The following is a 21,110-nucleotide window of genomic DNA, read 5'->3' on the forward strand; positions in this document are numbered from 1 at the left end:
AAACCATGGTGACTTTCAATTTCATCCATGAAATCAAAAACTAATGAATTTTATAGTAGGACCTACTTGTAAAAGTCTTAGAAACACAAAAATTACAAGAAAAAGGCAAGGATTAACTCACTTGGTGCAAAAATTATGAAATACCAGCTTATAGAACCCTCATATGGCATTTTTAACAGCTTTAATTGAAGAGAAATGAAGAGAAATCTAGATATTTCCTATTTAGTCCTAGCTTTATTTAGTTAATTTTGCAATATTCTAATTTTGCCCTTAATTTATCAATTTTTCTGCTGATTTCATGCCCTTGCCGTCCAGCCATGATAAAGTTTGGGTCTAATTCCCTTTTAAATCCTTTCTCATTAGACTCTTAAGCTATTTAATCATTCTAGCAACTTTTACACCTATTACAATTTAGTCCTTTTCATTTAATTAACTACCCAAACATTAAAATTTCCTAACGAAATTTTAATACCACATTACTAACATTTCATAAATATTTATAAAATTATTTTCGACTCGATTTTACAAGATAGAGGTCCCGATACCTTGTTTTTACCCAATTTCTTCAATAATTTCTTTTTCTAACTAACCACTAAATCGGTAAAATTTTTCTATCAATATTTTCATACGATTTTCCTATCATATCAATTTTCATGCAAAAATATTGAAATAAATTTCTCTTTAAATCGGATATGTGGTTATGAAACCACTGTTCTGATAACTTTGAATTTAGGCCATTACAGTATAATTGTGTCCAAATCCACCCCAATATGTCTGCTAATGATTCGTTCAAGAGGAACATATGGGAGTCGTATGCGCCAGTCAAACTGATGAATCCCTTATGAAAGTCAGGAAGTTCAATTATATATATTATTCTTTTTTATTACTTGAGACTTTAAAAGTCACTTACCAATATTGTTGTATAGATTCTAATTAAGTTCAGTTGAACTTACGAGTGTTTTACTTTGACTGCAAAACCAAAGAGTGACTTGAAGATTTGTGGCAGTACCAAGCCAGACATCACCAAGCCTACACGAAAGGCGTTGTAGCTGTATCATGCATATGGATGGAAACCCTTAGAGGCTATGCCTCAGGGTTCAATAAGTGTACTTTTTTTGAAATTTTAAGCCCCAAGTTACTATATTTACATAGGCATGCTCTGTTAGGCAAAATGATTATAAGAACCTTAGTACTTGTTTAATACATAATTTTATTTGAAGTTTAAATTTTAAATCATGTTGTCATCTACAAGATTGGAATAAAGTTGTATGTATGGTAAATGTGGATTAAAAATATGGTGTATTTTAACTTTGTAAATAAATCAAATTAGAAAGGTTGTTAAGTAATGCAGTTTAATTGTGACACTTGGTACTCAAACCCAATGATCAGGTCGAGTAATGGGTGTTACATTACAAAAGCTCAAGCAAAAATTAAAAAAAAAAACCGAAGCTTCACAAAAAAAAGTCAAGGCTTTACAAGAATGACCAAAGCTTAATAAAGGACCAACACTTTAATCATCATAGAGAATAGGCTTGAAACAACCAATTTTTTGAAAAAAGTACGATGATTTAAACGATTGGTGTTTCCTAAGAACACCTAAGCAAGAGACCATTTTGAAGAAAATAAATGAAAAAATCGAAAAAGGCCAAAGGTGAGCTAAAAGAACCAATACCCAAAGGGATCAACCATAAGGAAAGCCATCCTTATAAGATGGATTTATGAAGAGCATATCAAGGTTAAACAACAATTGTCTTTAACGAAAGAGGCACATAGAGAACCTGGGTTGTTGAATACGAACAAGATGAGGCATAAACTTACTAGTGGTGGTGGATTCACCACGTTGAATAAAAGAGAGGGATGGAGGAAGAAAGTAAGCCTCCACCAAACTCTAGACAGTTCTACTCATTGCGAGAATAGTGAAGGCCCCTAGCAAGGGAAGAAAATTAGATAAGGGTGATGGCTACCACTTACAAAGCAAACACATACACGTGCATGTGCGCGCGCGCATACACACACTCTAACAGTTGTAGTTTAGATAGGGATAAGAGAAAAAAATGTTTCATTTATTCGAAGTATAATGTTTTATCATCGATGCTATAAGAATACTTAATATAATCAACCAAGTTTCGGGGTATAATGGAAAAGGACTTTCGCTAAAATGAAGACATGGTTGACATCCAGTTTTGAGTTCGATCTATGGATATTCATATTTCTCCTCTTATGAGAAACAAAAAGAAAAAATGTTGTATATATTACCTTTATAATAATTTTTAAACTTAATTTGTTCCTGATTAACTAATGATTATTTAATATTGTTATAACACTAAGGTTACATAAGATGCTAAATAGTATGATAGAGGTAGTTTACATTGTGTGGGGTGAGGAGAGTCGCTAAATCGACGGTTTGAAAAGGTTAAAGTAGTATTTGGATATGACCTCTTCGAGGGCTAGTGAGCCTAAAAAGTATAAATTCTTAAATGAAATTGAATTTGATACGATGATTATCCTAAATGGAATTGTAGAGATACCTCTTCCATATTTATAGTATTCATAGCATGAAGATCTATGATGGCATGAGGTGCTTAATTCTTGAAAAGTATTATAAAGGTATGGCATGAGGTGCTTAATTCTTGAAAAGTATTATAAAGGTATTGCAAATATAAACTTTGGATGCGTTTGTTTTATTAAAAACGGATTCTGAAAAATGATTTTTGGAAAAGTTGATATTTTCTAGCGTTTGGATGATTTTATGTAAAATATTTTCTATCGTTTGACAATTTTTTGAAATCATTTTTAAAAGTTATTCTCGATGAAACAACACAATATAAATATTTGTTAAAAAATATTATAGTAACATTTCCTTTTGATAATTGAAATTTATTTTTAATAAGATAATATTTTATAATAATTGATATAACACATAAACTTAATAAAAAACATTCTCTAATTAAAACTTAATTGAAATTACATATATTAAATATATGCAGTGGATAGTGACACATTAAAATTAAAAGTGATAAATGAAGTGAAGCATGATTTAAAAAAATCATATTTATATAACTTCATATTTTATACTATAAAACATTTATTATTAAATATTTATAAGTGTAATATATATTTATTATTAAAATATATTAAATAATTTATTGCATTATTAAATATAAATAATTAAACATTATAATATTTGATATTATTTAAATTTTTAGAAATTAAAATAAAAAAAGTTAGTACTAATATAATAATATTAGACTTGATTCAAATTAACTTTTATATAAAACTAAATTTACTTATAAATGAGTTTTTTTCCAAAAATAATTTACAATTTTCAAAATTTAATTTATAAGAATATGAAATTTATTTTCATTGACCTAAAAGTTATATCCTATTGACAAAATTATTTATCAAGAAACAAATATAAATAAATGTAGGAATACATTTTCCATTAAATAATAAAAAATTTAAATTAAATTTTATCTCAATTGATATTAATATTATTCTCTGTATAAAAATATAGATTCAGATAGGTTGAGATAAGCTTACTATAATTTCTTTTTCTAAAATTTACTTTATATCAAGAATTTGTTAACAACAAACCAAACCCCATAAAATAAAACCATTATTGAGAACCAAATGTTCCCGTTGCTGACGTGTCAGGAGACTTTCAGCAATCCTCATTGTTGAAACGTGGCATGTTATAATCATTGGGCTTCATAATTAGTTGACATCTGTAGAAATCTGAAAGTAACACGTCATAACCACGCCATCTCTGCCAACTTCACAAAGAGGAATAGAGAAAAAAAAGGTCAAGTGACCTTCCAGAAACTTCCGTTAACTTCTGGCTAGAAATCAACGGGACATCTAGCGGCTCATGTGTTACCACGTGTTATTAATCCCACGTGAACATCCTACGTGGCACATCCCTTTCCCTCGAAATTGATACGCCCCCGCCTTTTATTCGCCCCAAAATTAGGGCTCCCTTAAACGACACTCCCGAAAGGCCGAAATGAATTAAATAAAAAAATGAAAATATACTAAAAAATAATTTCCAACAATAATAGTAGTTTTATTTATTTTTATTTTTTGGGCTTTCCTTTCTTTTCCTTCTCTGTTATTGAAATGAACGGAGAAGGAAAAAAAAGCGAGGAACTGAAAATGGAGGTAGTTAATAGAGAGCGTGTGGTTTTCATGTGGGGATATTTACCTGGAGCGTTACCGCAACGAGCTCCGCTTGTATCGCCGGTTCTTGTGCGGATTCCGGATTCCATTGACCATTCTTGGACCGACGTATGCGGTGGCGGTTGTGGATTCGCCATGGCCATTTCTGGTTGTTTTTCCTATCTCTTTCTTTCTCGTTGGCTTTCCTCCACTTCTTTCCCTGATTTTAAATTTTATTTCTTATGAAAATATTTTAAATTATTGGTAATGTAATTGCGGCTTTTGGGCTGGTTGTTAGATGTTGTACATTTTGATCTGTCTGGTTGGCAAGAAAATGTAAAAGGACTGGGCGTTATAATTCGATTTTTTCGTTGTTTTCATTTTCGTTTTGCCATGAAGTCAACTCACTTGACTCAAATTAGCTATGTTGAGTTCCTTCCTGCTCTTTTTATTTACTGGTTTTGAACTACTGGTTTTCTCTCTCTGTCTCTGTTCTCTATAGGTTAAAAGGATGTCAACTTGTTAATAAATTGTTAATAGATGATTAGAGCTGTGAACCGAATTTCAATTTAATATATTTAGTTTTAAAAAACTTTCATTTTTCTTATTTTTGGCATATAAGATAATTTTTTTTATGCAATAACTTCTGTGAAGCTAACATTATATTCTACTAATGGTGCTTTTTTCCTTAAAATTTTAGATTCAGGGAAGCTTATCACTTGGGGTTCAACTGATGATTCAGGTCAAAGCTACGTTACATCAGGGAAGCATGGGGTAATATAAAGCTTTTTCCATCTATATTTCTCCTTTCTTTTTGTTGGGTTTTATTTTTGTTTATCAAATTAAATTTATATATTTCTTTTCTGTAATTTGCTTGTTTCAGGAAATTCCAGAGCCATTTCCACTTCCAACCGAAGCTTCTCTAGTAAAAGCAGCCGCTGGTTGGGCACACTGTGTTGCAGTTACAGGTAAACACTAAGACTTCCTTGGTCCTTACACTTCTATTCACTTGTTTCACTAATGGGTGGTTTGGCCGTTGCTTTTATCACTTGGTATTTGATTGAGAAAGAAAAAGCCAAAAATGCGTTTGGATACGAAATAGGGTTTTTGTTTCCAACATAAAGCATAATTTTGTATGTTAGGTGTTTTGATTATTTGTTTAATCGCATCTGACTTGTTTGTTAGGACTTTAATTAGTTGAACAAAAAACAACTAACTGTATCTGAAGTAAATTTATTCACAGATGATTGAGAAGTTTATATGTAGGGGTGGAAAGAGTTGGATATGAAAGCGAATATAAAGCATAATTTTATATGTTTGTTTAATCAAATCTGACTTGTTTTTATAACTTTAACTAGTAGAACAAACAGCTAATTGGAACCTAAGTTTTGTTGATAAGTCAATTTCACTTTGTTGTTCACAGAAAATGGCGAAGTTTATACATGGGGGTGGAAAGAGTGTATTCCCTCAGGGAAGGTATTTGGTGATCCATCCACTGGAACTAGTTTAGAGAAGGATGTATTTGAAAGACAGAACTCATTGACAGAGCAAGGTAAATATCATTTGGGTTAAGATTACATACTGATTCTGTTTACCTGTTGGTATTGTACTCATTTCACAATTTTTGAAGTGAGCCCTCACTCTCAAAGCTCAAGATCAAGTGGCGAAACATTTTCTGCCACCAATACTAAAGGAGTTGGAGAGGAAAGTACAAAAAGAAGAAGAATATCATCAACAAAACAGTCTGCTGAAAGCTCATCATCTGGTGATGAAACTGTGTCGGCATTGCCATGTCTAGTAGCTCTAAACCCGGGAGTCAGGATTGTGACTGTAGCTGCTGGTGGGCGCCACACTCTAGCATTATCAGGTACTTTGTCTCTCTCCTTGACTAATGAGTGAAATGAGTCAGAACATGTATATTTTCTGCAGTAAGATAGTTGTGTATAGATTCGTAGATAATGTGACATTTCAATCTGTAAATGCTTTCTTATTGTTGAAATTTCAGATATCGGGCAGGTCTGGGGTTGGGGCTATGGTGGTGAGGGACAACTTGGTTTGGGTTCTAGGATAAGAATGGTATCCTCGCCCCATCCTGTCCCTTGCATTGAGCTATCTTCTTTTGGGAAAGATAGTGTTGCTGCACGTTCTCGAGGTAGCTTGTGTTCAGAAGGGCAGGGTTTTAGAGTTCCTGGAAATTATGTAAAGGGGATAGCCTGTGGAGGACGACACAGTGCGGTAATTACAGGTGTGCCTTAGATCATTCACTTGTTGAACTGGTTTGTAAAAAAAAAAAAAAAAATCAATTAGGGAATAGAAGTGGTTATATTTGCTGGAGATGAAGTTGTGAAATTCTAATACAGATGTCTAGAAGTTCAAGGGAGAAGTTAATGAAAACTGAACTTTTTTCATTAAATGAAGAAAGGTGTAAACACAAGCAAATATGAATTAGTGTTGTAAAGAAATTTTTCTTATTTTTGGTAAAAGGAATAGCTTGAGACTTGGTTGGGATGGAAATGGAAAATTCATGAAATATTCTTTATGAACTAATATGAAAAAAAGTATTTTTTTTTTTTATGATTAACAAATAGAAAGAGTTTTACATGAGAGAAATTCACTTTCTTGATAAAAAATCTGATCAGTTTCTCCCCAATCCAACCTTCATTTGACTTTATTAAAGAGATACTGCCGTCCTAGAATAGAGAAAGACGAAATAAGACATGTTTAAAGGCTAATTAATTACTCTGGAACAAAACATCCCTTCAAGACTCTTAGGATGCTCTGTGACTAGTTAGATTGTTCAACCTTAAAGATCTCCATGGAGTTAGGAAGTTGTAATAAACCTCAGGATGACCAGTGATTGATTTGAATGTTGTTTGGAATGAGAATCTTTGTTTATCTGGTGTCTGGTTTGCTTGTATATTCTAGTTTTTTTTATAAAATTAAAAATATATTGATACTATTACCGCATTAACCAATTTGTCCATTAACAGATGCTGGAGCAGTACTTACTTTCGGTTGGGGACTCTATGGACAGGTTAGTTCTCATGGTCATAATATAGAACTTCACATTGAATATTCTGCTGGCCAACTTCTTTTCTTGTTAAAGAAGAGATACATAGTTTTTGTATCTTATTTGAGTGATCACTCATCACAGAATACATGCCCAAAAACCATGCCATGGTTTTATATAATTCCGAAATGAATAAAAAGCTGACAAGTGAGATTGCATTCCAAAAATTCCAAAAGGAATGGAGACTTAGTATTAATGTTATAAGCACTGGCCTTTTTCTCTTCGAGATCGTATTCATGTCATGGTTTGGGTATAAGTTGCACCATCCAGTAACAAATTATTCACATCTCTGTTCCTGATCAATGTACTTTTTTAAGGTGCTTTATTAGCTTATGAATAATCCCCTTGTTCCACTCTAGTTCTCCTGTGGTTGTTGAAGGCCTACTCAAGTTTCCATTTAGGCCTGGTTCATAAAGTGCCATCCACCATCTGATTTTTAATATGGACGTAGTGCATTAATGTTTCTCCATTTGTTCCGTTGGTTAAATGCATGGTCGTTATATTATACATTCAAATGCTTGAGGGTGATCCTCTGGTTATGGCCTTAAGTCGTTTTAAAGTTACAAGTGTGTATGCTGGAAATATATATTTCACTCTTCCAATGGCATGTGCAATGATTGGGATTTCTCAAATTAACTGTTCTTCAGGATCAATATGTAGGTAAAGTAGAAATTGGTGGAGAAAAAGGCTCAGTAAAGTTGAAGATGAGGTTCAATCTAATAAGGGATATTCTTCTCGATTCCTTTTCTAATATTTCTCTCCTCTATTTTATTGTGATATATGCTTGTTCTATCTTCTAATATATTGTGATATGGAGTTAAATTGTTTCGATTTTCTTGTTTTCTCAAGTGTGGGCAAGGAAGTACAGATGATGAATTAAGCCCGACGAGCGTATATTCCTTACTGGGCATCAAGATAGTGTCTGTTGCGGCAGGACTGTGGCACACAGTTTGCATATCAGCTGATGGTGATGTGTACGCGTTTGGGGGGAATCAGTTTGGGCAATTGGGAACTGGTGGTGATCAAGCCGAGGTTAACACCGTATTTCCATTCCTAGATTCTTACATACAGCTAACTCCCCCACTTTTAGCACTACATAAATTATTCAAATCTGTATTTCAAAATCAGACTCTCCCCAGGCTCTTGGAAGATCCAAGTTTGGAGAATTCGCATGTAAAATTTGTATCGTGCGGAGCTCGTCACAGTGCCATAATTACAGGTATGCATGGTGAGAACTTTCCAAAATCTTCATCTTTTATTTTGTACCCGTCTGTTGACTATATGCTTCTTTTGCTTGAAGAGGATGGGAAAATATTCTGCTGGGGATGGAACAAGTATGGCCAGGTATCATCCTCACGCTGATCAGTGATCAAGGTAGTCGGTAGCCTGGACATCATAACATTGGAATACCCGAAATCAATATGTTCCATTTTTTTCTTAAGTTTCTCAATGTATTGGAGGGTCGTTTAAATGAGTCATGTCGGACACCGTGCTTGAAGAAAAACGAAAGTTGGATTTACTTGTGCATCTTTTGTTTTGTTCCAATGTTGTGATGTCCGGGTGCCATTCTGTTAACTCGTAAAACAAAAACCTTAAGTTCTTTGTTTCTGAAACAGCTCGGCTTGGGTGATGTGATTGATCGCAGTACTCCCTCTCAAGTTACTATTGAGGGTTGTCGCCCAAAAAACATTGTGTGCGGCTGGTGGCATACCCTGCTTCTGGCTGAGTCAGCCAGTTGAGTACCTTGACACATACCTCAGAACAGTTTTGTCAGGTTAGCAGTGTTTCTAAGTTGATGTACCCATTTAAGTTATATGTATATGTACATAATCTAGCTCGTATAGATATACATATACATATATCCATGCTCTGATTCTTTCATGGCCGAGGTTCACCATGATTAGGTTGACTGAAGATGTTTTCTTTTTTTGGGGGGTCAGAATCAAGATGTTATACATAACTAGATTCGTTGTATATATTTGTAGATCTCATAGTAATTTTTTACCATATGGAATTAAGATGCCTGGAAAAGCATAGATTTGGGTTGTAAAATTGTTGTATGGATTGTTTCAGGAGATTCTCAAATGATTCAAATTTTCTTGTTTTGTGCTTTTCCATTAATAAATCCTTTTAGGCGGTGAACATTTCATGTCAGATATTTTCTGCATTTATTGAAGTCTCTTCAGAGTGATTAGAATTTACTATTGAGACTACCAATGTTTCTAAAGCCGGTTTTTTTTTTTTTGGTTAAATTTAATAAATAGAAGTGATCAGAGTAGAGGGTAAATGAAATGAAATATTGGTGTTTGCAAGCTAATTGAGTTTGACTCAAAAAAAATTGTACTCTGTTTGGTAATTATCGAACCGTGCTCGAGTCATCAATCGAGTCGAATTTAAACTTGGAAATTATAATATTTAATTACCCGACTTGATCGTTTCAACTCAAATTTGAATAATGTCAAATTTGAGTAATGTGATATCACATTTATTGTTGGAGTCACTTTTGCTAATTAATTCAAACTTATATTTAAATTATATAACTATGAAGTCACATACATTACAAACGCAATAAATTGAACCTACATGGGCTTAGTTGTGAAATTTCAAATTAAAATTGGTATCATTATTTAATTGGCTCGATACTTCATTTGTTTTACAAAAACAAGAGTGTTAATATGTATTTATAATTATTTAAAATTATTAATATTTATTTAATTATCGATACTATTTTGATATTCTATCAAAATGAAATTCTTAAAACAAAACGTTTATTTAACAATATAATTTTTGAAAGTATTGTTTCTTAATTAATTGGTATCAATATTTTCTAAGTATCAATACCAATTTGACATCCTGCTTATTTTATGCACAAATCACTTAGCATTCAATTAGTACCCTTAAACATCATTATAGACTTGTAGAACATCAACTAAAAGCATCCCAATCACATAATTACAAATTCACAATCAACGAAAATTCTAACCTACCGAAGTGGTCAATTTCCAAGTATGTTTCTCTAAATTTAAGCATTCATATTCCAGATCAAATTAAAACATTCTATGTACATACCCATTTCATCCACAAATGACTATTTCATGGCTATTATGTCCGATACCATTCTTTCCAATTCATACTCATCATTAGCAAGTTATTTACTCATTCTTTTCACATTCATTCTCAACAGGAGTCCACTAATCTCATCATTACTTACCTACTTAATATATATCAACTCACACACATTTTATCATATCAAGCACATAATTTCAACCATTACCAAGATTTTATTATCATTATATATATACTTCTATAATTCACATTAATTTATTCATTCTTAATTTAACTTATCACTTAAGGTATATCTAATTAACAAAACGACACACTTAGTTACATGTTCTACACTTAAATAAAAGAGATTCGTCGAAGTTAATGAGTCTGAGATTTTTTACGAATGTTGAAAGTTAAGGCTCGCTAGAACAAACCACCTAATCTACGTACAAAAATAAAATCATATGCTAAGTATAAACTCAATAATATTTTTATAATTTGATTATTAAAGCATAATATAATTCATACAAAACATAAATGTAAGATCATAAGGTTATATGCTACTCAAGAAATAATTGTAACATTTCATCAAATCTATTACAACTTCTATGCTTTCCATGTCATAATGGTCATATCAACAACATTTCATCACATTTCTAATTCAATTCCAATTTTCAATATCTATGAACATTATCAATATCTATACCAATTCATTTCATAGTTTGCTAATTCAATTTATGCTTTTAACCCGCTATTAACTTGATTCGGACTCAGACAAATATATGGATCCAACCAATCACACCAATTTTGCACCCAGTGCCTATAAGATAAATCTCAAATAATAAGTTGCATAAGTTGCGCCCAGTGCTGATCGATATAACTAACAAATAGATATGCCCAGCACTGGTCAGTATAACCGAAAAATGGGTGTGCCCAACACTCCCAGACACGTAGTAGTATAGACCTGAATTTTTCCTATTCTATGACATGCCAATTATACTCGACCCTACCCGAATAGTTAATAAGGTAACCATTTCTCATTTTCATATATATATATATATACACACACGAATATCTCAATTAAAATTATAATTTTATCATTGAATCATCAACCCACACATATGGTAGAATAATTCATCACAATATAGGCCCAATTTCACATTTATATCAAAATACAATATTTTCACATATATTCAATTTAGTCTCCAACAATATCAATAAAATCAATTCAATTGATTTTTTTCAATACCAACTCACCTTATGATCTTACCATACAACTGATTCATAATGCAACAAAATCAAGGTAGTTCAGATCTTGCCTTTTCTCTTTCATTTTGAGGAATCCAAGTCGACGTTAGCTACGATTAACACAAATATACCAAACTATCAATATACAAACAATTTCACACCCAATTGCAAATTTATGCAACTTTTGTATATTATTCAATTTAGTCCCTAAAATAGAGACTAATATAACTTTCAATTTAAACCTCAAATTTTTAATCCATTTTCACTAGAGTCCTTTAGGACCTCCTGTATTCACATTTCTACCATAATTTCAAAATTTTTGCATTTTAATCCCTAAAGAAAAAACTATCAATTGACTTTACAATTTAGTCATTTTCACTTCTACACTTAAAATCTAACAATTTTGTACCTAACACTTCAAGAATCTAACATTTTCATCTTCCACAAACTTTAATAGTTTCAAAAATTAAGACATGGGTCAACTAGATTAAGCTCCCAAGAATCCAAAAACATAAAAATTACAAAAAGAGAACTAAATTGAACTAACCAATTGTTGAATATAAACTTCAAAACCCTAGAAATGGCGTGGAGAGTTTTCTCTTCTTCACATTCGTTTCTTTTGCATGAATAAGATGGAGTATTCCCTTTCCATCCACCATTTATTTTTTTATCACATGTTTTTATTTTATTACCTAATTAAATTACAAATTTTATAACATATAAACATACATATTAGCTCACATACCGTTCACTACCAAAAGTATAGTGAGTATAGTGGTTTAATTACCATATAAGCCCCTTGTCCAATTCCTAATTAGAGATTCTTATAAAATTGAACTTTTTTCACTTTTACAAATTAGTCCCTGTACCTTTATTAAACACTAATACAATAAAATTATTTAACCAAAATTTAATTCATCTATAAAATAACTCCGTAAATATTTTTTAAAATATTTATGATATCAGTTTATGGAAACGGAGCCTTGAAACCGGATTTTTCGACACCACTAACTTTCGGGTTGTTACAATAATACTTGATTGGAACAGTTCGTGAGCCTTATCAAGCTTTTCATATTTTTATATTATTAATTTAGGTTATTCTCTTAATATATATTATTAAACCTAAGCTTAATTATTGAGTCGAGTTCGAGTTCAAGCTTGAGTACAGAAATCGGTAGATGAGCTTAATCAAGTTCGAGCTCGGGCTTGAGTAGCTAAATTATACCTCGAGCCGAGCTCTAGCTTAAAATGGATGTTCAATTGAGTTTGAGCCAAATATCAAGCTTCAAATTTCGAGCCGAGCTCGAGCTTTGTAGTATTCGGGCTTAGCTCAATTACACCCCTTGATCGAAGTTGGCAAGTTTGTTAAATTTGAAGAGTTTAGCTAAAAAAGTTAATTTAGATTCGTCATTTTTTTTCAAGAATATCTTAGTTTTATTTATTTAATAATTATATATTTCCTCTATTATAATTATAATTATTATAATTATAAAAAATTATTGTATTAATAAACATTCACAGCCCATCAAGTCCTCAAAAAGTAGGCTTAAAAAGAGATGAGATTTTTGAAGTTAGATTTGATCATAGCTATCTGCACAAGCAAAAGATATCTTCAAATTTTCTTGTACAACTTAGCTATGATTAAATTTGATCTCAGATGTTCCCTCTCCTTTGGAGAGGACTTGATGGGTTGTCGATGTCCATAGAGTTTTTCATGATTGGTGATCCATTTTTTAGGTAGAAGTTTCATCAACTTTGTATTTGTCTTGGTACATGGATACAGTGTGGTTTATCATGTATATTGATAGAGTGCCTTAAATTTAAAAGCATGGAATTCTATTCTATAGATAATTTGGTAGCGCACAGTTGCTATAATCACAAAATCTATTTGCTGGACACCAACCATATGGATTTGGACTTGTTAGGCTTTCATCAGATTTGGCTTACGTAAAGACATGGTAAAATTTTGAAAGGAGTGATCATTATTAAGCCTGAGCTTAGTGTAGCTTCAGTAGTTCCAATACATGCATGTTGGTATTTTATGTATCAGGAATCTAATGAAGTGATTTTGGCAATATCCTTTAATTCCATGGTAGTTGAATGCTAATCTAATAACACCAAAATGGATATAAGTAGAGCCTTTTTCTACCTAGTCCTTGGGAAATAGTGCTGGAATTTCTAGAGTGACAATTTGTTCACTAGATCCTTCTTTGATTAAATGGCTATCAAATTTGGAGGATTGAACATATTCTTTGACATTTTTTTGGAGCAGAGTAGATCAAATACTTAACACTTTTGATGAGAGGAAAAACATATTTTTTTTATAAATTGAGCTGGCACTGTCTTTTAGCTACAAGTAATTAAATCAATGATTTTCATAGGTCTATCATCTAATTGTTGTAAAGAGTACATGTAAACACGGAAAGCATAAACTATACTCTAAAACTCAGTGGAGATTCATATATACTCTTATTCAAAGAGCTTTGAAAGAAATGTTCTATAAACACACTAAAATTTTTATTCATGGTTTTTCTTGACCCTTAAGCTTACAAACTTCCTTTTTATTCATAGAAGCGAAGGATTATAAATGACAAGCTTATTAAATAGTAAAAGGATAGGATTCCTAGCATATTTAGTTAATAAGATTGCTGAAAAAAGTAGATTAGCTAGTGTCTTTCATAATCGATTAGGCTTACAAACTTCATCTTATTCATAGAAGCGAAGGATTATAAATGACAAGCTTCTTAAATAGTAAAAGGATAGGATTCCTGACATATTTACTTAATAAGATTGTTGATAAAAGTAGACTAGCTAATGTCTTTCATAATCAATGCTTTCTTCTAAGGTGAGGTTGAGCTCTATTTTCCTCCACCCTTTTTTCTGTTTGGTTGTTTATGCTTTGGATTCCATTTTCTCATCAAGATTTGGCTAAGTTTTTATGTCTATCTCCATGTGAGTGGTTTTTTCAACTAGGTCATCATCTATATGTTTAGAGGACAACTATGATATTTTGGATAATCATGACTGTTCCAACGGTCTAGAATGCTTTCTCTGCTGTGCTTTATTGCTGTAGGGTGTTTAGCCAAAGATCCTATGGTGCATCTAGATTTGGCGGAGGTCATATTTCAAGAGGGGCTGTTCTATAGAGTTGACATAGATATTTTTGGAGTTCTCTGCTCTTTTTGTCTAGATTCTTTCTATTTTAAGATAGGTCTTATAAATCTATGTTGTTAGGAATGCTCCTAATTGAAAAGAAACACCATGCTGCACAAGTACTATGTCTTATAGAAATAATCGCCATGGCTAAATCAGTTGAGTTTTTGGCTGTTGGATTGTTAATTATTTCTAACCACTGTGGAAGAGGTAAAAATCACTAAAGAAAAGAAAATTATTTCTTGGACTAATTTCTTCCAAAATTGATTGCTTTAAAAGATATTGGAGATTAAGAATGAAAAACTATATCCCTACATGGTACATGTGAGTCATAACATCAATTTTAATTTATTTAAAAATGCAGCAAACTTAATCGGAGATGATGGATAAGGGATAATCAGGATGGAGATCAAGAGGTTTAAGAATCAATTCTCCAAAGTTTTTGAAAAATTTCAATTGATATTGGAATATCATACCTCGGATTTTATTGTGGAACTTCTTTTTAAAGACAAGATTGAAAACTTTTGGAGGATGTTTTGGATGAAGATTTGGTGGGATAGAGAAGGATGAAGGTGGAGGATGAGGTTTTGTACATAATGATTCTTTAGGTGGTTTGGTTAAAAAGTCTTTCTTAACTTCTAATATTTCTTTGAAATAATTGATTTTTGCATTTATGAATTTTTCACTTTTGAAACCATATAGATGTCTTTTGTCATTCAATTTTTCAAAAAGAATTGCATTCCAATGCTTATTGCTGGTGTCTGGTTGATTAATCCTTTTCTCATCAGAAGGTATCTGGAATGGTGGCAAACTTTGGAGATTTTGTTTGAGCTTCTTTCTATAGAGGGGATTTTTTTTAACATCTTCAAAGGAATACTATATTGAGAATTTTTTGGAACAAAATCTCGAAGATAGTTTACAATCCATAAGAACTGTGCATTCGTTTTTTTGTCAAATCTTCATTAAGGAACTTTAATAATTTCTGTGTAATATGGAGAGCAGGTTATACTTGCCTTTTCTACCAAGAGTTCTGTCTCAGATCTTTTGGTCTGCATTTTTTTGTCTAACAACATAATTTCAATTTAAAGGGTTAGTTGCTTGAATTGATTTAGAAGAGCAATGTGGCTTGTTCATTTGGACTGTACAAAAGGATATCATTAAGTATATCAGTGTATTATCCATGATGGGTTGGAATATCTTGATCATAGCCTTCTAAAATAGGTGATGCGGTCGTTTTTAGACTAAAAGACATTATTTTCTATTGATAATACATGTTAGGAATAAAAAAAAAAAAATCCTATTTTGGGCTTTTTTGCTAGTTTTATTCTAGTGGCCAAAAACTAACTCTAAGATTAAATTTAGAGAAGATATTTGTAACAGTCCGATTTTGACCTTAAACGGAATGATGGTTTCGGGATCACGAATTCGAGTTAGAAAAATTTTTAAAAATTATTTTTTGTGTTTATTTTGTGTGAATTTATATCTGTGAATTTTTCGTGATTTAATTTTGTCGTTTAGGTACTCGACTAAAAAAATGACTTAATCGCGTAAAATGAAAATTTAGTGGTTATTTCTAAAGGGGACCTATTTGTTAATGGCTTTTTAAATGAGAACCTTTATGTGGTAAATAGCCCACTTTCATGTTTGTTGGATGGTAATGGCCATAGTTAAAATGGTTTTTGTAATTTAATAAATAAGGTTAAAATAGGAAATGAAATAAAATGTTATAATATTTCATATTATAACATAAAAAGAAAGCCATATTCATCATTTTTATTTCCTAATTGCCGAAACCAAAGGGAAGAACAACAAGCTAGGGTTCGGCCATCTATTTAGCTCAATCAAGGTTCGTTTTTTGTTCGGTTTTTTATAATTTCTACGTTTTTGAGATCGTTGCTTCGAGTACTACAAAACCCATGCTTGAATTTTCGATTTTGATGAATATTTTGATTTGTGCCATTGTTGATAGCTTGTGATTTTTTTTGTTTTATGATGAAAAAATGAAAAATATGTTTTAGATTAACATGTCTTGTATTGAAGTTTTTGATGATTTTGAGTAATTAGGACTTAATTGCAAAAATAATAATTTGAGGAACTAAAATGTGAAATTAATGAAATATATGGACTTGTATGGTAATGGGTAAAATTCGGCCTAACATGGGTACTTTGAAATTTTGTGTATTTTGTGTTTTGTGCAATAGAGATTAAATTGTAAAAATTGTAAATGTCAGGGGTAAAATGGTAATTTACCCATTTATGTGTTTTTTGGATTAAATTGAATGAAAATATGTTCGAATGAGCTTAATTTGAATATGTTTCAATCAAGAACTAAAGAAATCGGATTTGGACCGGGGAAAAATCGAAAGTTGTCGACTAGTCGATCCGTACCGGTTTTTCGTTGTCCGAGGTAATTTTATAAGAAAATAGACGTGTTTATTTGGTAATTAAATGTTATATTTATATGCTGTTATGAAATGTTAGAATTTAAATATGCTATGGCCGAAAATGATTAAATTTGGCTACTACACTTCTGAGTTCGATTCGATCGAGTTACGACGTCCGAAAGCCCCATATGAACCTTAGGAATAGTTAGGATACATATGTCATGACATAGGATTCCGATATATGTGTGCGAGTAAGACCATGGCATCGATTTGTGGTTCCGATATGTGTTTACGAGTAAGACCCTGTCTAGGACAGTGGCATCGATATGTGGCTACATGTAAGACCACATTTGGGACGTTGGTATTGTACGATTTATGTGATTATCTGAGTGTCCTATCTGATTCCGAATGATATGTAAAACGAGCTATGTATAGGTATGGATTAATTTATTACCAAGTCAAAGTAAGGTAAATAAGTAATTAATGGTTGATACAAATGACTTATTAAATAAATATGGAAGATGAAATCATATGATAATAATCGAAGTTGATAAAGAAATATATATGTACTGTGTTTGTCTTCGAAATGATATGTGATATGCTTATTGATGTAACTAAGTGTATTCGGCCATTTGGTTAATGTGTACGTGTTGACATATTATGATGTTTGAGTAGTAATTATGAGTATATGTGTATTCGATTGATTAATGATATCTTGGCTTTGTAAATAAAATATGAATTACTTATGTTGGTTATACAGGCTTTCGGCCAAGGTGAGAATTTTGTATAAAAATAAAATATCATGAATGAATTTAGTAGGTTGAGACTAAGCATACTCATATTAGTATAATTCAGCTAAATTTATTATGACATAGTTATATTATTAGATTTTTTATTTGCTTATGGCTTACTAAGCTATAATAGCTTATTGTGTGTATATTTGTTTCTGTTTTATAAATTTTGGATTTAAATTACAAGTTCGGGGATTGTCAACAAAGTCCATCACACTATTTGTTGTTTTGGTATTTAAATAGTCGAACTTGAACTATGGCATGTATAAGCTGGATTTTATTTTAAAATATTAGATTTTTGGGTCGTGTATAATTTAGCCATGCGAAAATGGCTTTAAGTGTTATGCTTGAGTTTGGTTTGGCTAGACTACGGTTGGAGTTTATTTCAATTATTTTTCTATATGCCATGGGCTGGAAGTAATTATGTTATGCGTTTTGAGTATTGAATTTAATTATAAATCTTGGATGTGGTATGAAGGTGATTAGCTTGGATGTGTATAATACTAAGATAAAGTATGCATGTGGATGTTCTTTATTATATTTAGTTTAATCTAATATGTTTTTAGTAATAAAGATTTATGAAATTGGTTTGATAATTCGGTAATGGAAACCTTGGATAAATGTGTGAATTAAATATATAATTTGGTTTTGCATGGCATTAAATAGGGAAAAATATTCCATGATTGTTTTTGTCATTTACTTGGTATGAAATTAATTAATAAAGTGTGGCTTTGGTGCCTAGGGTGAATGCGCACTAGAATTAAACCTTAAATTGTATATGCAGTTGTTTGCTTGTGAAATAAGTTTCAATTAGTTATATTATGAGCTTATGCTAGGAGTTTTTATTTATGCATGTACATATATATGTTCGAATCGATTCATTAAATTTTATTAATGTACCAAAACATGATTCACATATGAATTTATAGTATGGTGCTGCATGTAGGAATAAATAGGCTAATAATGGAATTTATTTTCCATTAATATATAACTTATACAAGTGCATGGCTTATTTAAGAACATGTTTAATACTCAACAATAAAGATATCAATGAGTCATATGTTCGGTATAGGTATATGCTATGCTGATGTACTTTGAGGTATATTTTATTTATACTATGTGATGAATGATAAAATTTTTAGGTTCAAATATATGAAATGATTATACCACTGATGTGATATTAGGGTCGAGCTGTAATATATAATGCATAATTGTATGATTTGTAATATGATCAGTAATGCCTTATAACTCTAATTCGACGACGGATACGGGTCAGGGGTGTTACAATATCGACTTTAGATATAGTCTGAAAAATAGTGAGTTCTTATTGGAAATGAAAATTTATAGTGAGTTCTTATTGGGAAATGAAAATTTATCATCGTAGATAAAAATTTTGAGGGGTTTATAGTTGACCACTTACTTGAGTTTTCGTCTAGCTTGTTTTGCTCTATTGACATAAAAAGTGTCACACGTCCATTGAGAATGAGAGGGTTCAATCAACCCTTGTTATTGAAGTTCTTTACATTTTTGTTCAGTGAATTTTTGATGATCAATATATGTGTTGGTGTTATGATCAAAGAAATAAAGCAAAACAGAGAAAAATAGCAATCCAATTTGGCTTGCTATATTTTATCATCTTTTTTAATTTCAAATTATACAATATATATTGTTTGATTCATGACAAAACTCAACTAATACCACTAATACAATCTTGAAACTTTAAAAACTTAACTTGTACACAAGCTGATTTGTGTCAATTAGCACCTAAACACATAAAAAAAAAATCCTACCAACTAAGATTGGTTTTATCAAACACATAAACATAAGTTGTGCAACATGCACCAAAATATTTTCATGCAATCCGCAGATACAGTCCGCGGTCATACCTAGCAAATACAATCTGTGTGTCTTCAATCTGCCAAGTAATTAACAGCTTCATAGTTTGCCATACAGTACGCAGCTTGAGCATTGGCGAGCTTATTCTTACTTGTCACATATGGAGAGTCCACCAACATTCTTACACTTTCAGACTGTCCGCCAAATATACTCGACACTGCATGGTTGTCCATATCGTAACATTCCTCCTTGGACACCATGCTGCAAACATACTTTCTAAGCATTTCGAACCTCGCCTTTCCCAGAGGCTTGGTCAAAATATCTGCTGGCTGATCTTCAGCGCTGTAATAAATCAAAGTCACTTCTTTACTCTGTTCAACTTCTCTCACAAAGTGATACTTTATCTTAAAGTGTTTTGTTCTTCCATGGAAAATTGGATTCTTCACAATTGCAATGGCAGATTGATTGTCACACAAAATTTGTGTTGCTTCAATCTAAACGAGATTCAGGTCACCAAGAAATTTTTCAGCCAAATAGCTTAATTTACTGCTGCTGCAGCTACATATTTTGCCTCAGCAAATAATTGAGCAACAGTTTGCTGCTTCTTGGAGCTCCATGAGAATATGCCAGATCCAAGTGAAAAAAGATAATCAGAGGCACTTTTCATATCATCCACCGATCCTATCCAATCGCTGTTGGTGTAGCTAACTAGTTTCAATGTTTTTGCCTTTTCAAACCATACGCCAAGGTTAGCGGATCCCTTGATGTATCTTAGCACCCTCTTAGTAGCTTTAAAATGTGATATGTTGTAGCAGTGAATAAATCTTGATAACACGCCCATTACATACATAATGTCTAGTCAAGTTGTTAAATACAACAAGCAACCAATGAGATTTCTTTAATTTTTCTCATCGACCCTCTCAAACTCATCATTACTGCTAAGCTTTTCTATAAGTGCCACTGGCATGCTGATTGGTTTACATTTTTCCATTCAAAACCTCTTCATTCAAGGAAAAGCTCCGCTGATTGATAAATATTCCTTGGACTTGTAGCACCTCCATTCCAAGAAAACACCTCATTTCTCCAAGATCTGACATCTCAAATACTTTCTTCATTTGTAGCTTAAACTCCATCAACGAGTTATCACTGCTCCCAAATTACCAATAGCTCATCAACATACAAAGAAACTGTTAAGTTTGTGACCTTTTTAAATATCTTCACATATAGAGTTGGTTCACTTAGGTTTTGCAGGTACTCATCGATCATTGCATACTAAGCTCTTGGAGCCTGTTTTAGCCCATGCAAGGCTTTTCTAAGCTTGTAAATGTTCTCTTCACTTTCTTTGATAGTGAAACCAGGTGGTTGATCCATATATACTTCTTCTTATAGATAATCATTCAAAAAGGCAGATTTAACATCCAGTTAATG

General features: G+C 31.9%; 1 protein-coding gene and 1 long non-coding RNA gene across 5 annotated transcripts; one reads left to right on the forward strand and one right to left on the reverse strand.

Moving 5' to 3' along the window:
* The first annotated feature begins 3,959 nt into the window (after positions 1-3,959).
* On the forward strand, positions 3,960-9,350 carry LOC108457694 (ultraviolet-B receptor UVR8-like). Of its 4 annotated transcripts, none has more exons than XM_017756770.2 (11): positions 3,960-4,324; positions 4,856-4,929; positions 5,039-5,123; positions 5,579-5,707; positions 5,786-6,022; positions 6,161-6,400; positions 7,146-7,189; positions 8,075-8,257; positions 8,354-8,444; positions 8,526-8,569; positions 8,842-9,350. In XM_017756770.2, exons 1-11 carry the CDS (start codon positions 4,117-4,119, stop codon positions 8,962-8,964), a joined length of 1,458 nt encoding a protein of 485 aa, XP_017612259.1. In that variant the 5' UTR covers positions 3,960-4,116; the 3' UTR covers positions 8,965-9,350. The 4 variants fall into 4 exon arrangements, with proteins under 4 accessions (XP_017612259.1, XP_017612263.1, XP_052882988.1 ...); XM_017756774.2 differs by having other exon boundaries at positions 3,963-4,324; positions 8,365-8,444; XM_017756775.2 differs by lacking the exon at positions 6,161-6,400 and having other exon boundaries at positions 3,966-4,324.
* A 2,053-nt stretch (positions 9,351-11,403) lies between these two features.
* On the reverse strand, positions 11,404-12,200 carry LOC128291697 (uncharacterized). Its single transcript, XR_008281517.1, has 2 exons — positions 12,066-12,200; positions 11,404-11,628 (listed from the first exon to the last, which is right to left on the reverse strand). It is a non-coding gene; the product is annotated as an uncharacterized LOC128291697 (long non-coding RNA).
* Between the last annotated feature and the right edge of the window lie 8,910 nt (positions 12,201-21,110).

This window comes from Gossypium arboreum, chromosome 4, assembly GCF_025698485.1.
Source record: "Gossypium arboreum isolate Shixiya-1 chromosome 4, ASM2569848v2, whole genome shotgun sequence".
Lineage (NCBI taxonomy): Eukaryota > Viridiplantae > Streptophyta > Magnoliopsida > Malvales > Malvaceae > Gossypium > Gossypium arboreum.

What these genes read in the sequence shown, in the direction of transcription:
- LOC108457694 (XM_017756770.2), top strand. Translation starts at nt 4,117, where the DNA reads ATGAACGGAGAAGGAAAAAAAAGCGAGGAACTGAAAATGGAGGTAGTT. An exon ending in TTACATCAGGGAAGCATGGG is followed by an intron (nt 4,930 to 5,038) that starts GTAATATAAAGC and finishes TGCTTGTTTCAG; the next exon opens with GAAATTCCAGAGCCATTTCC. An exon ending in CCACACTCTAGCATTATCAG is followed by an intron (nt 6,023 to 6,160) that starts GTACTTTGTCTC and finishes TTGAAATTTCAG; the next exon opens with ATATCGGGCAGGTCTGGGGT.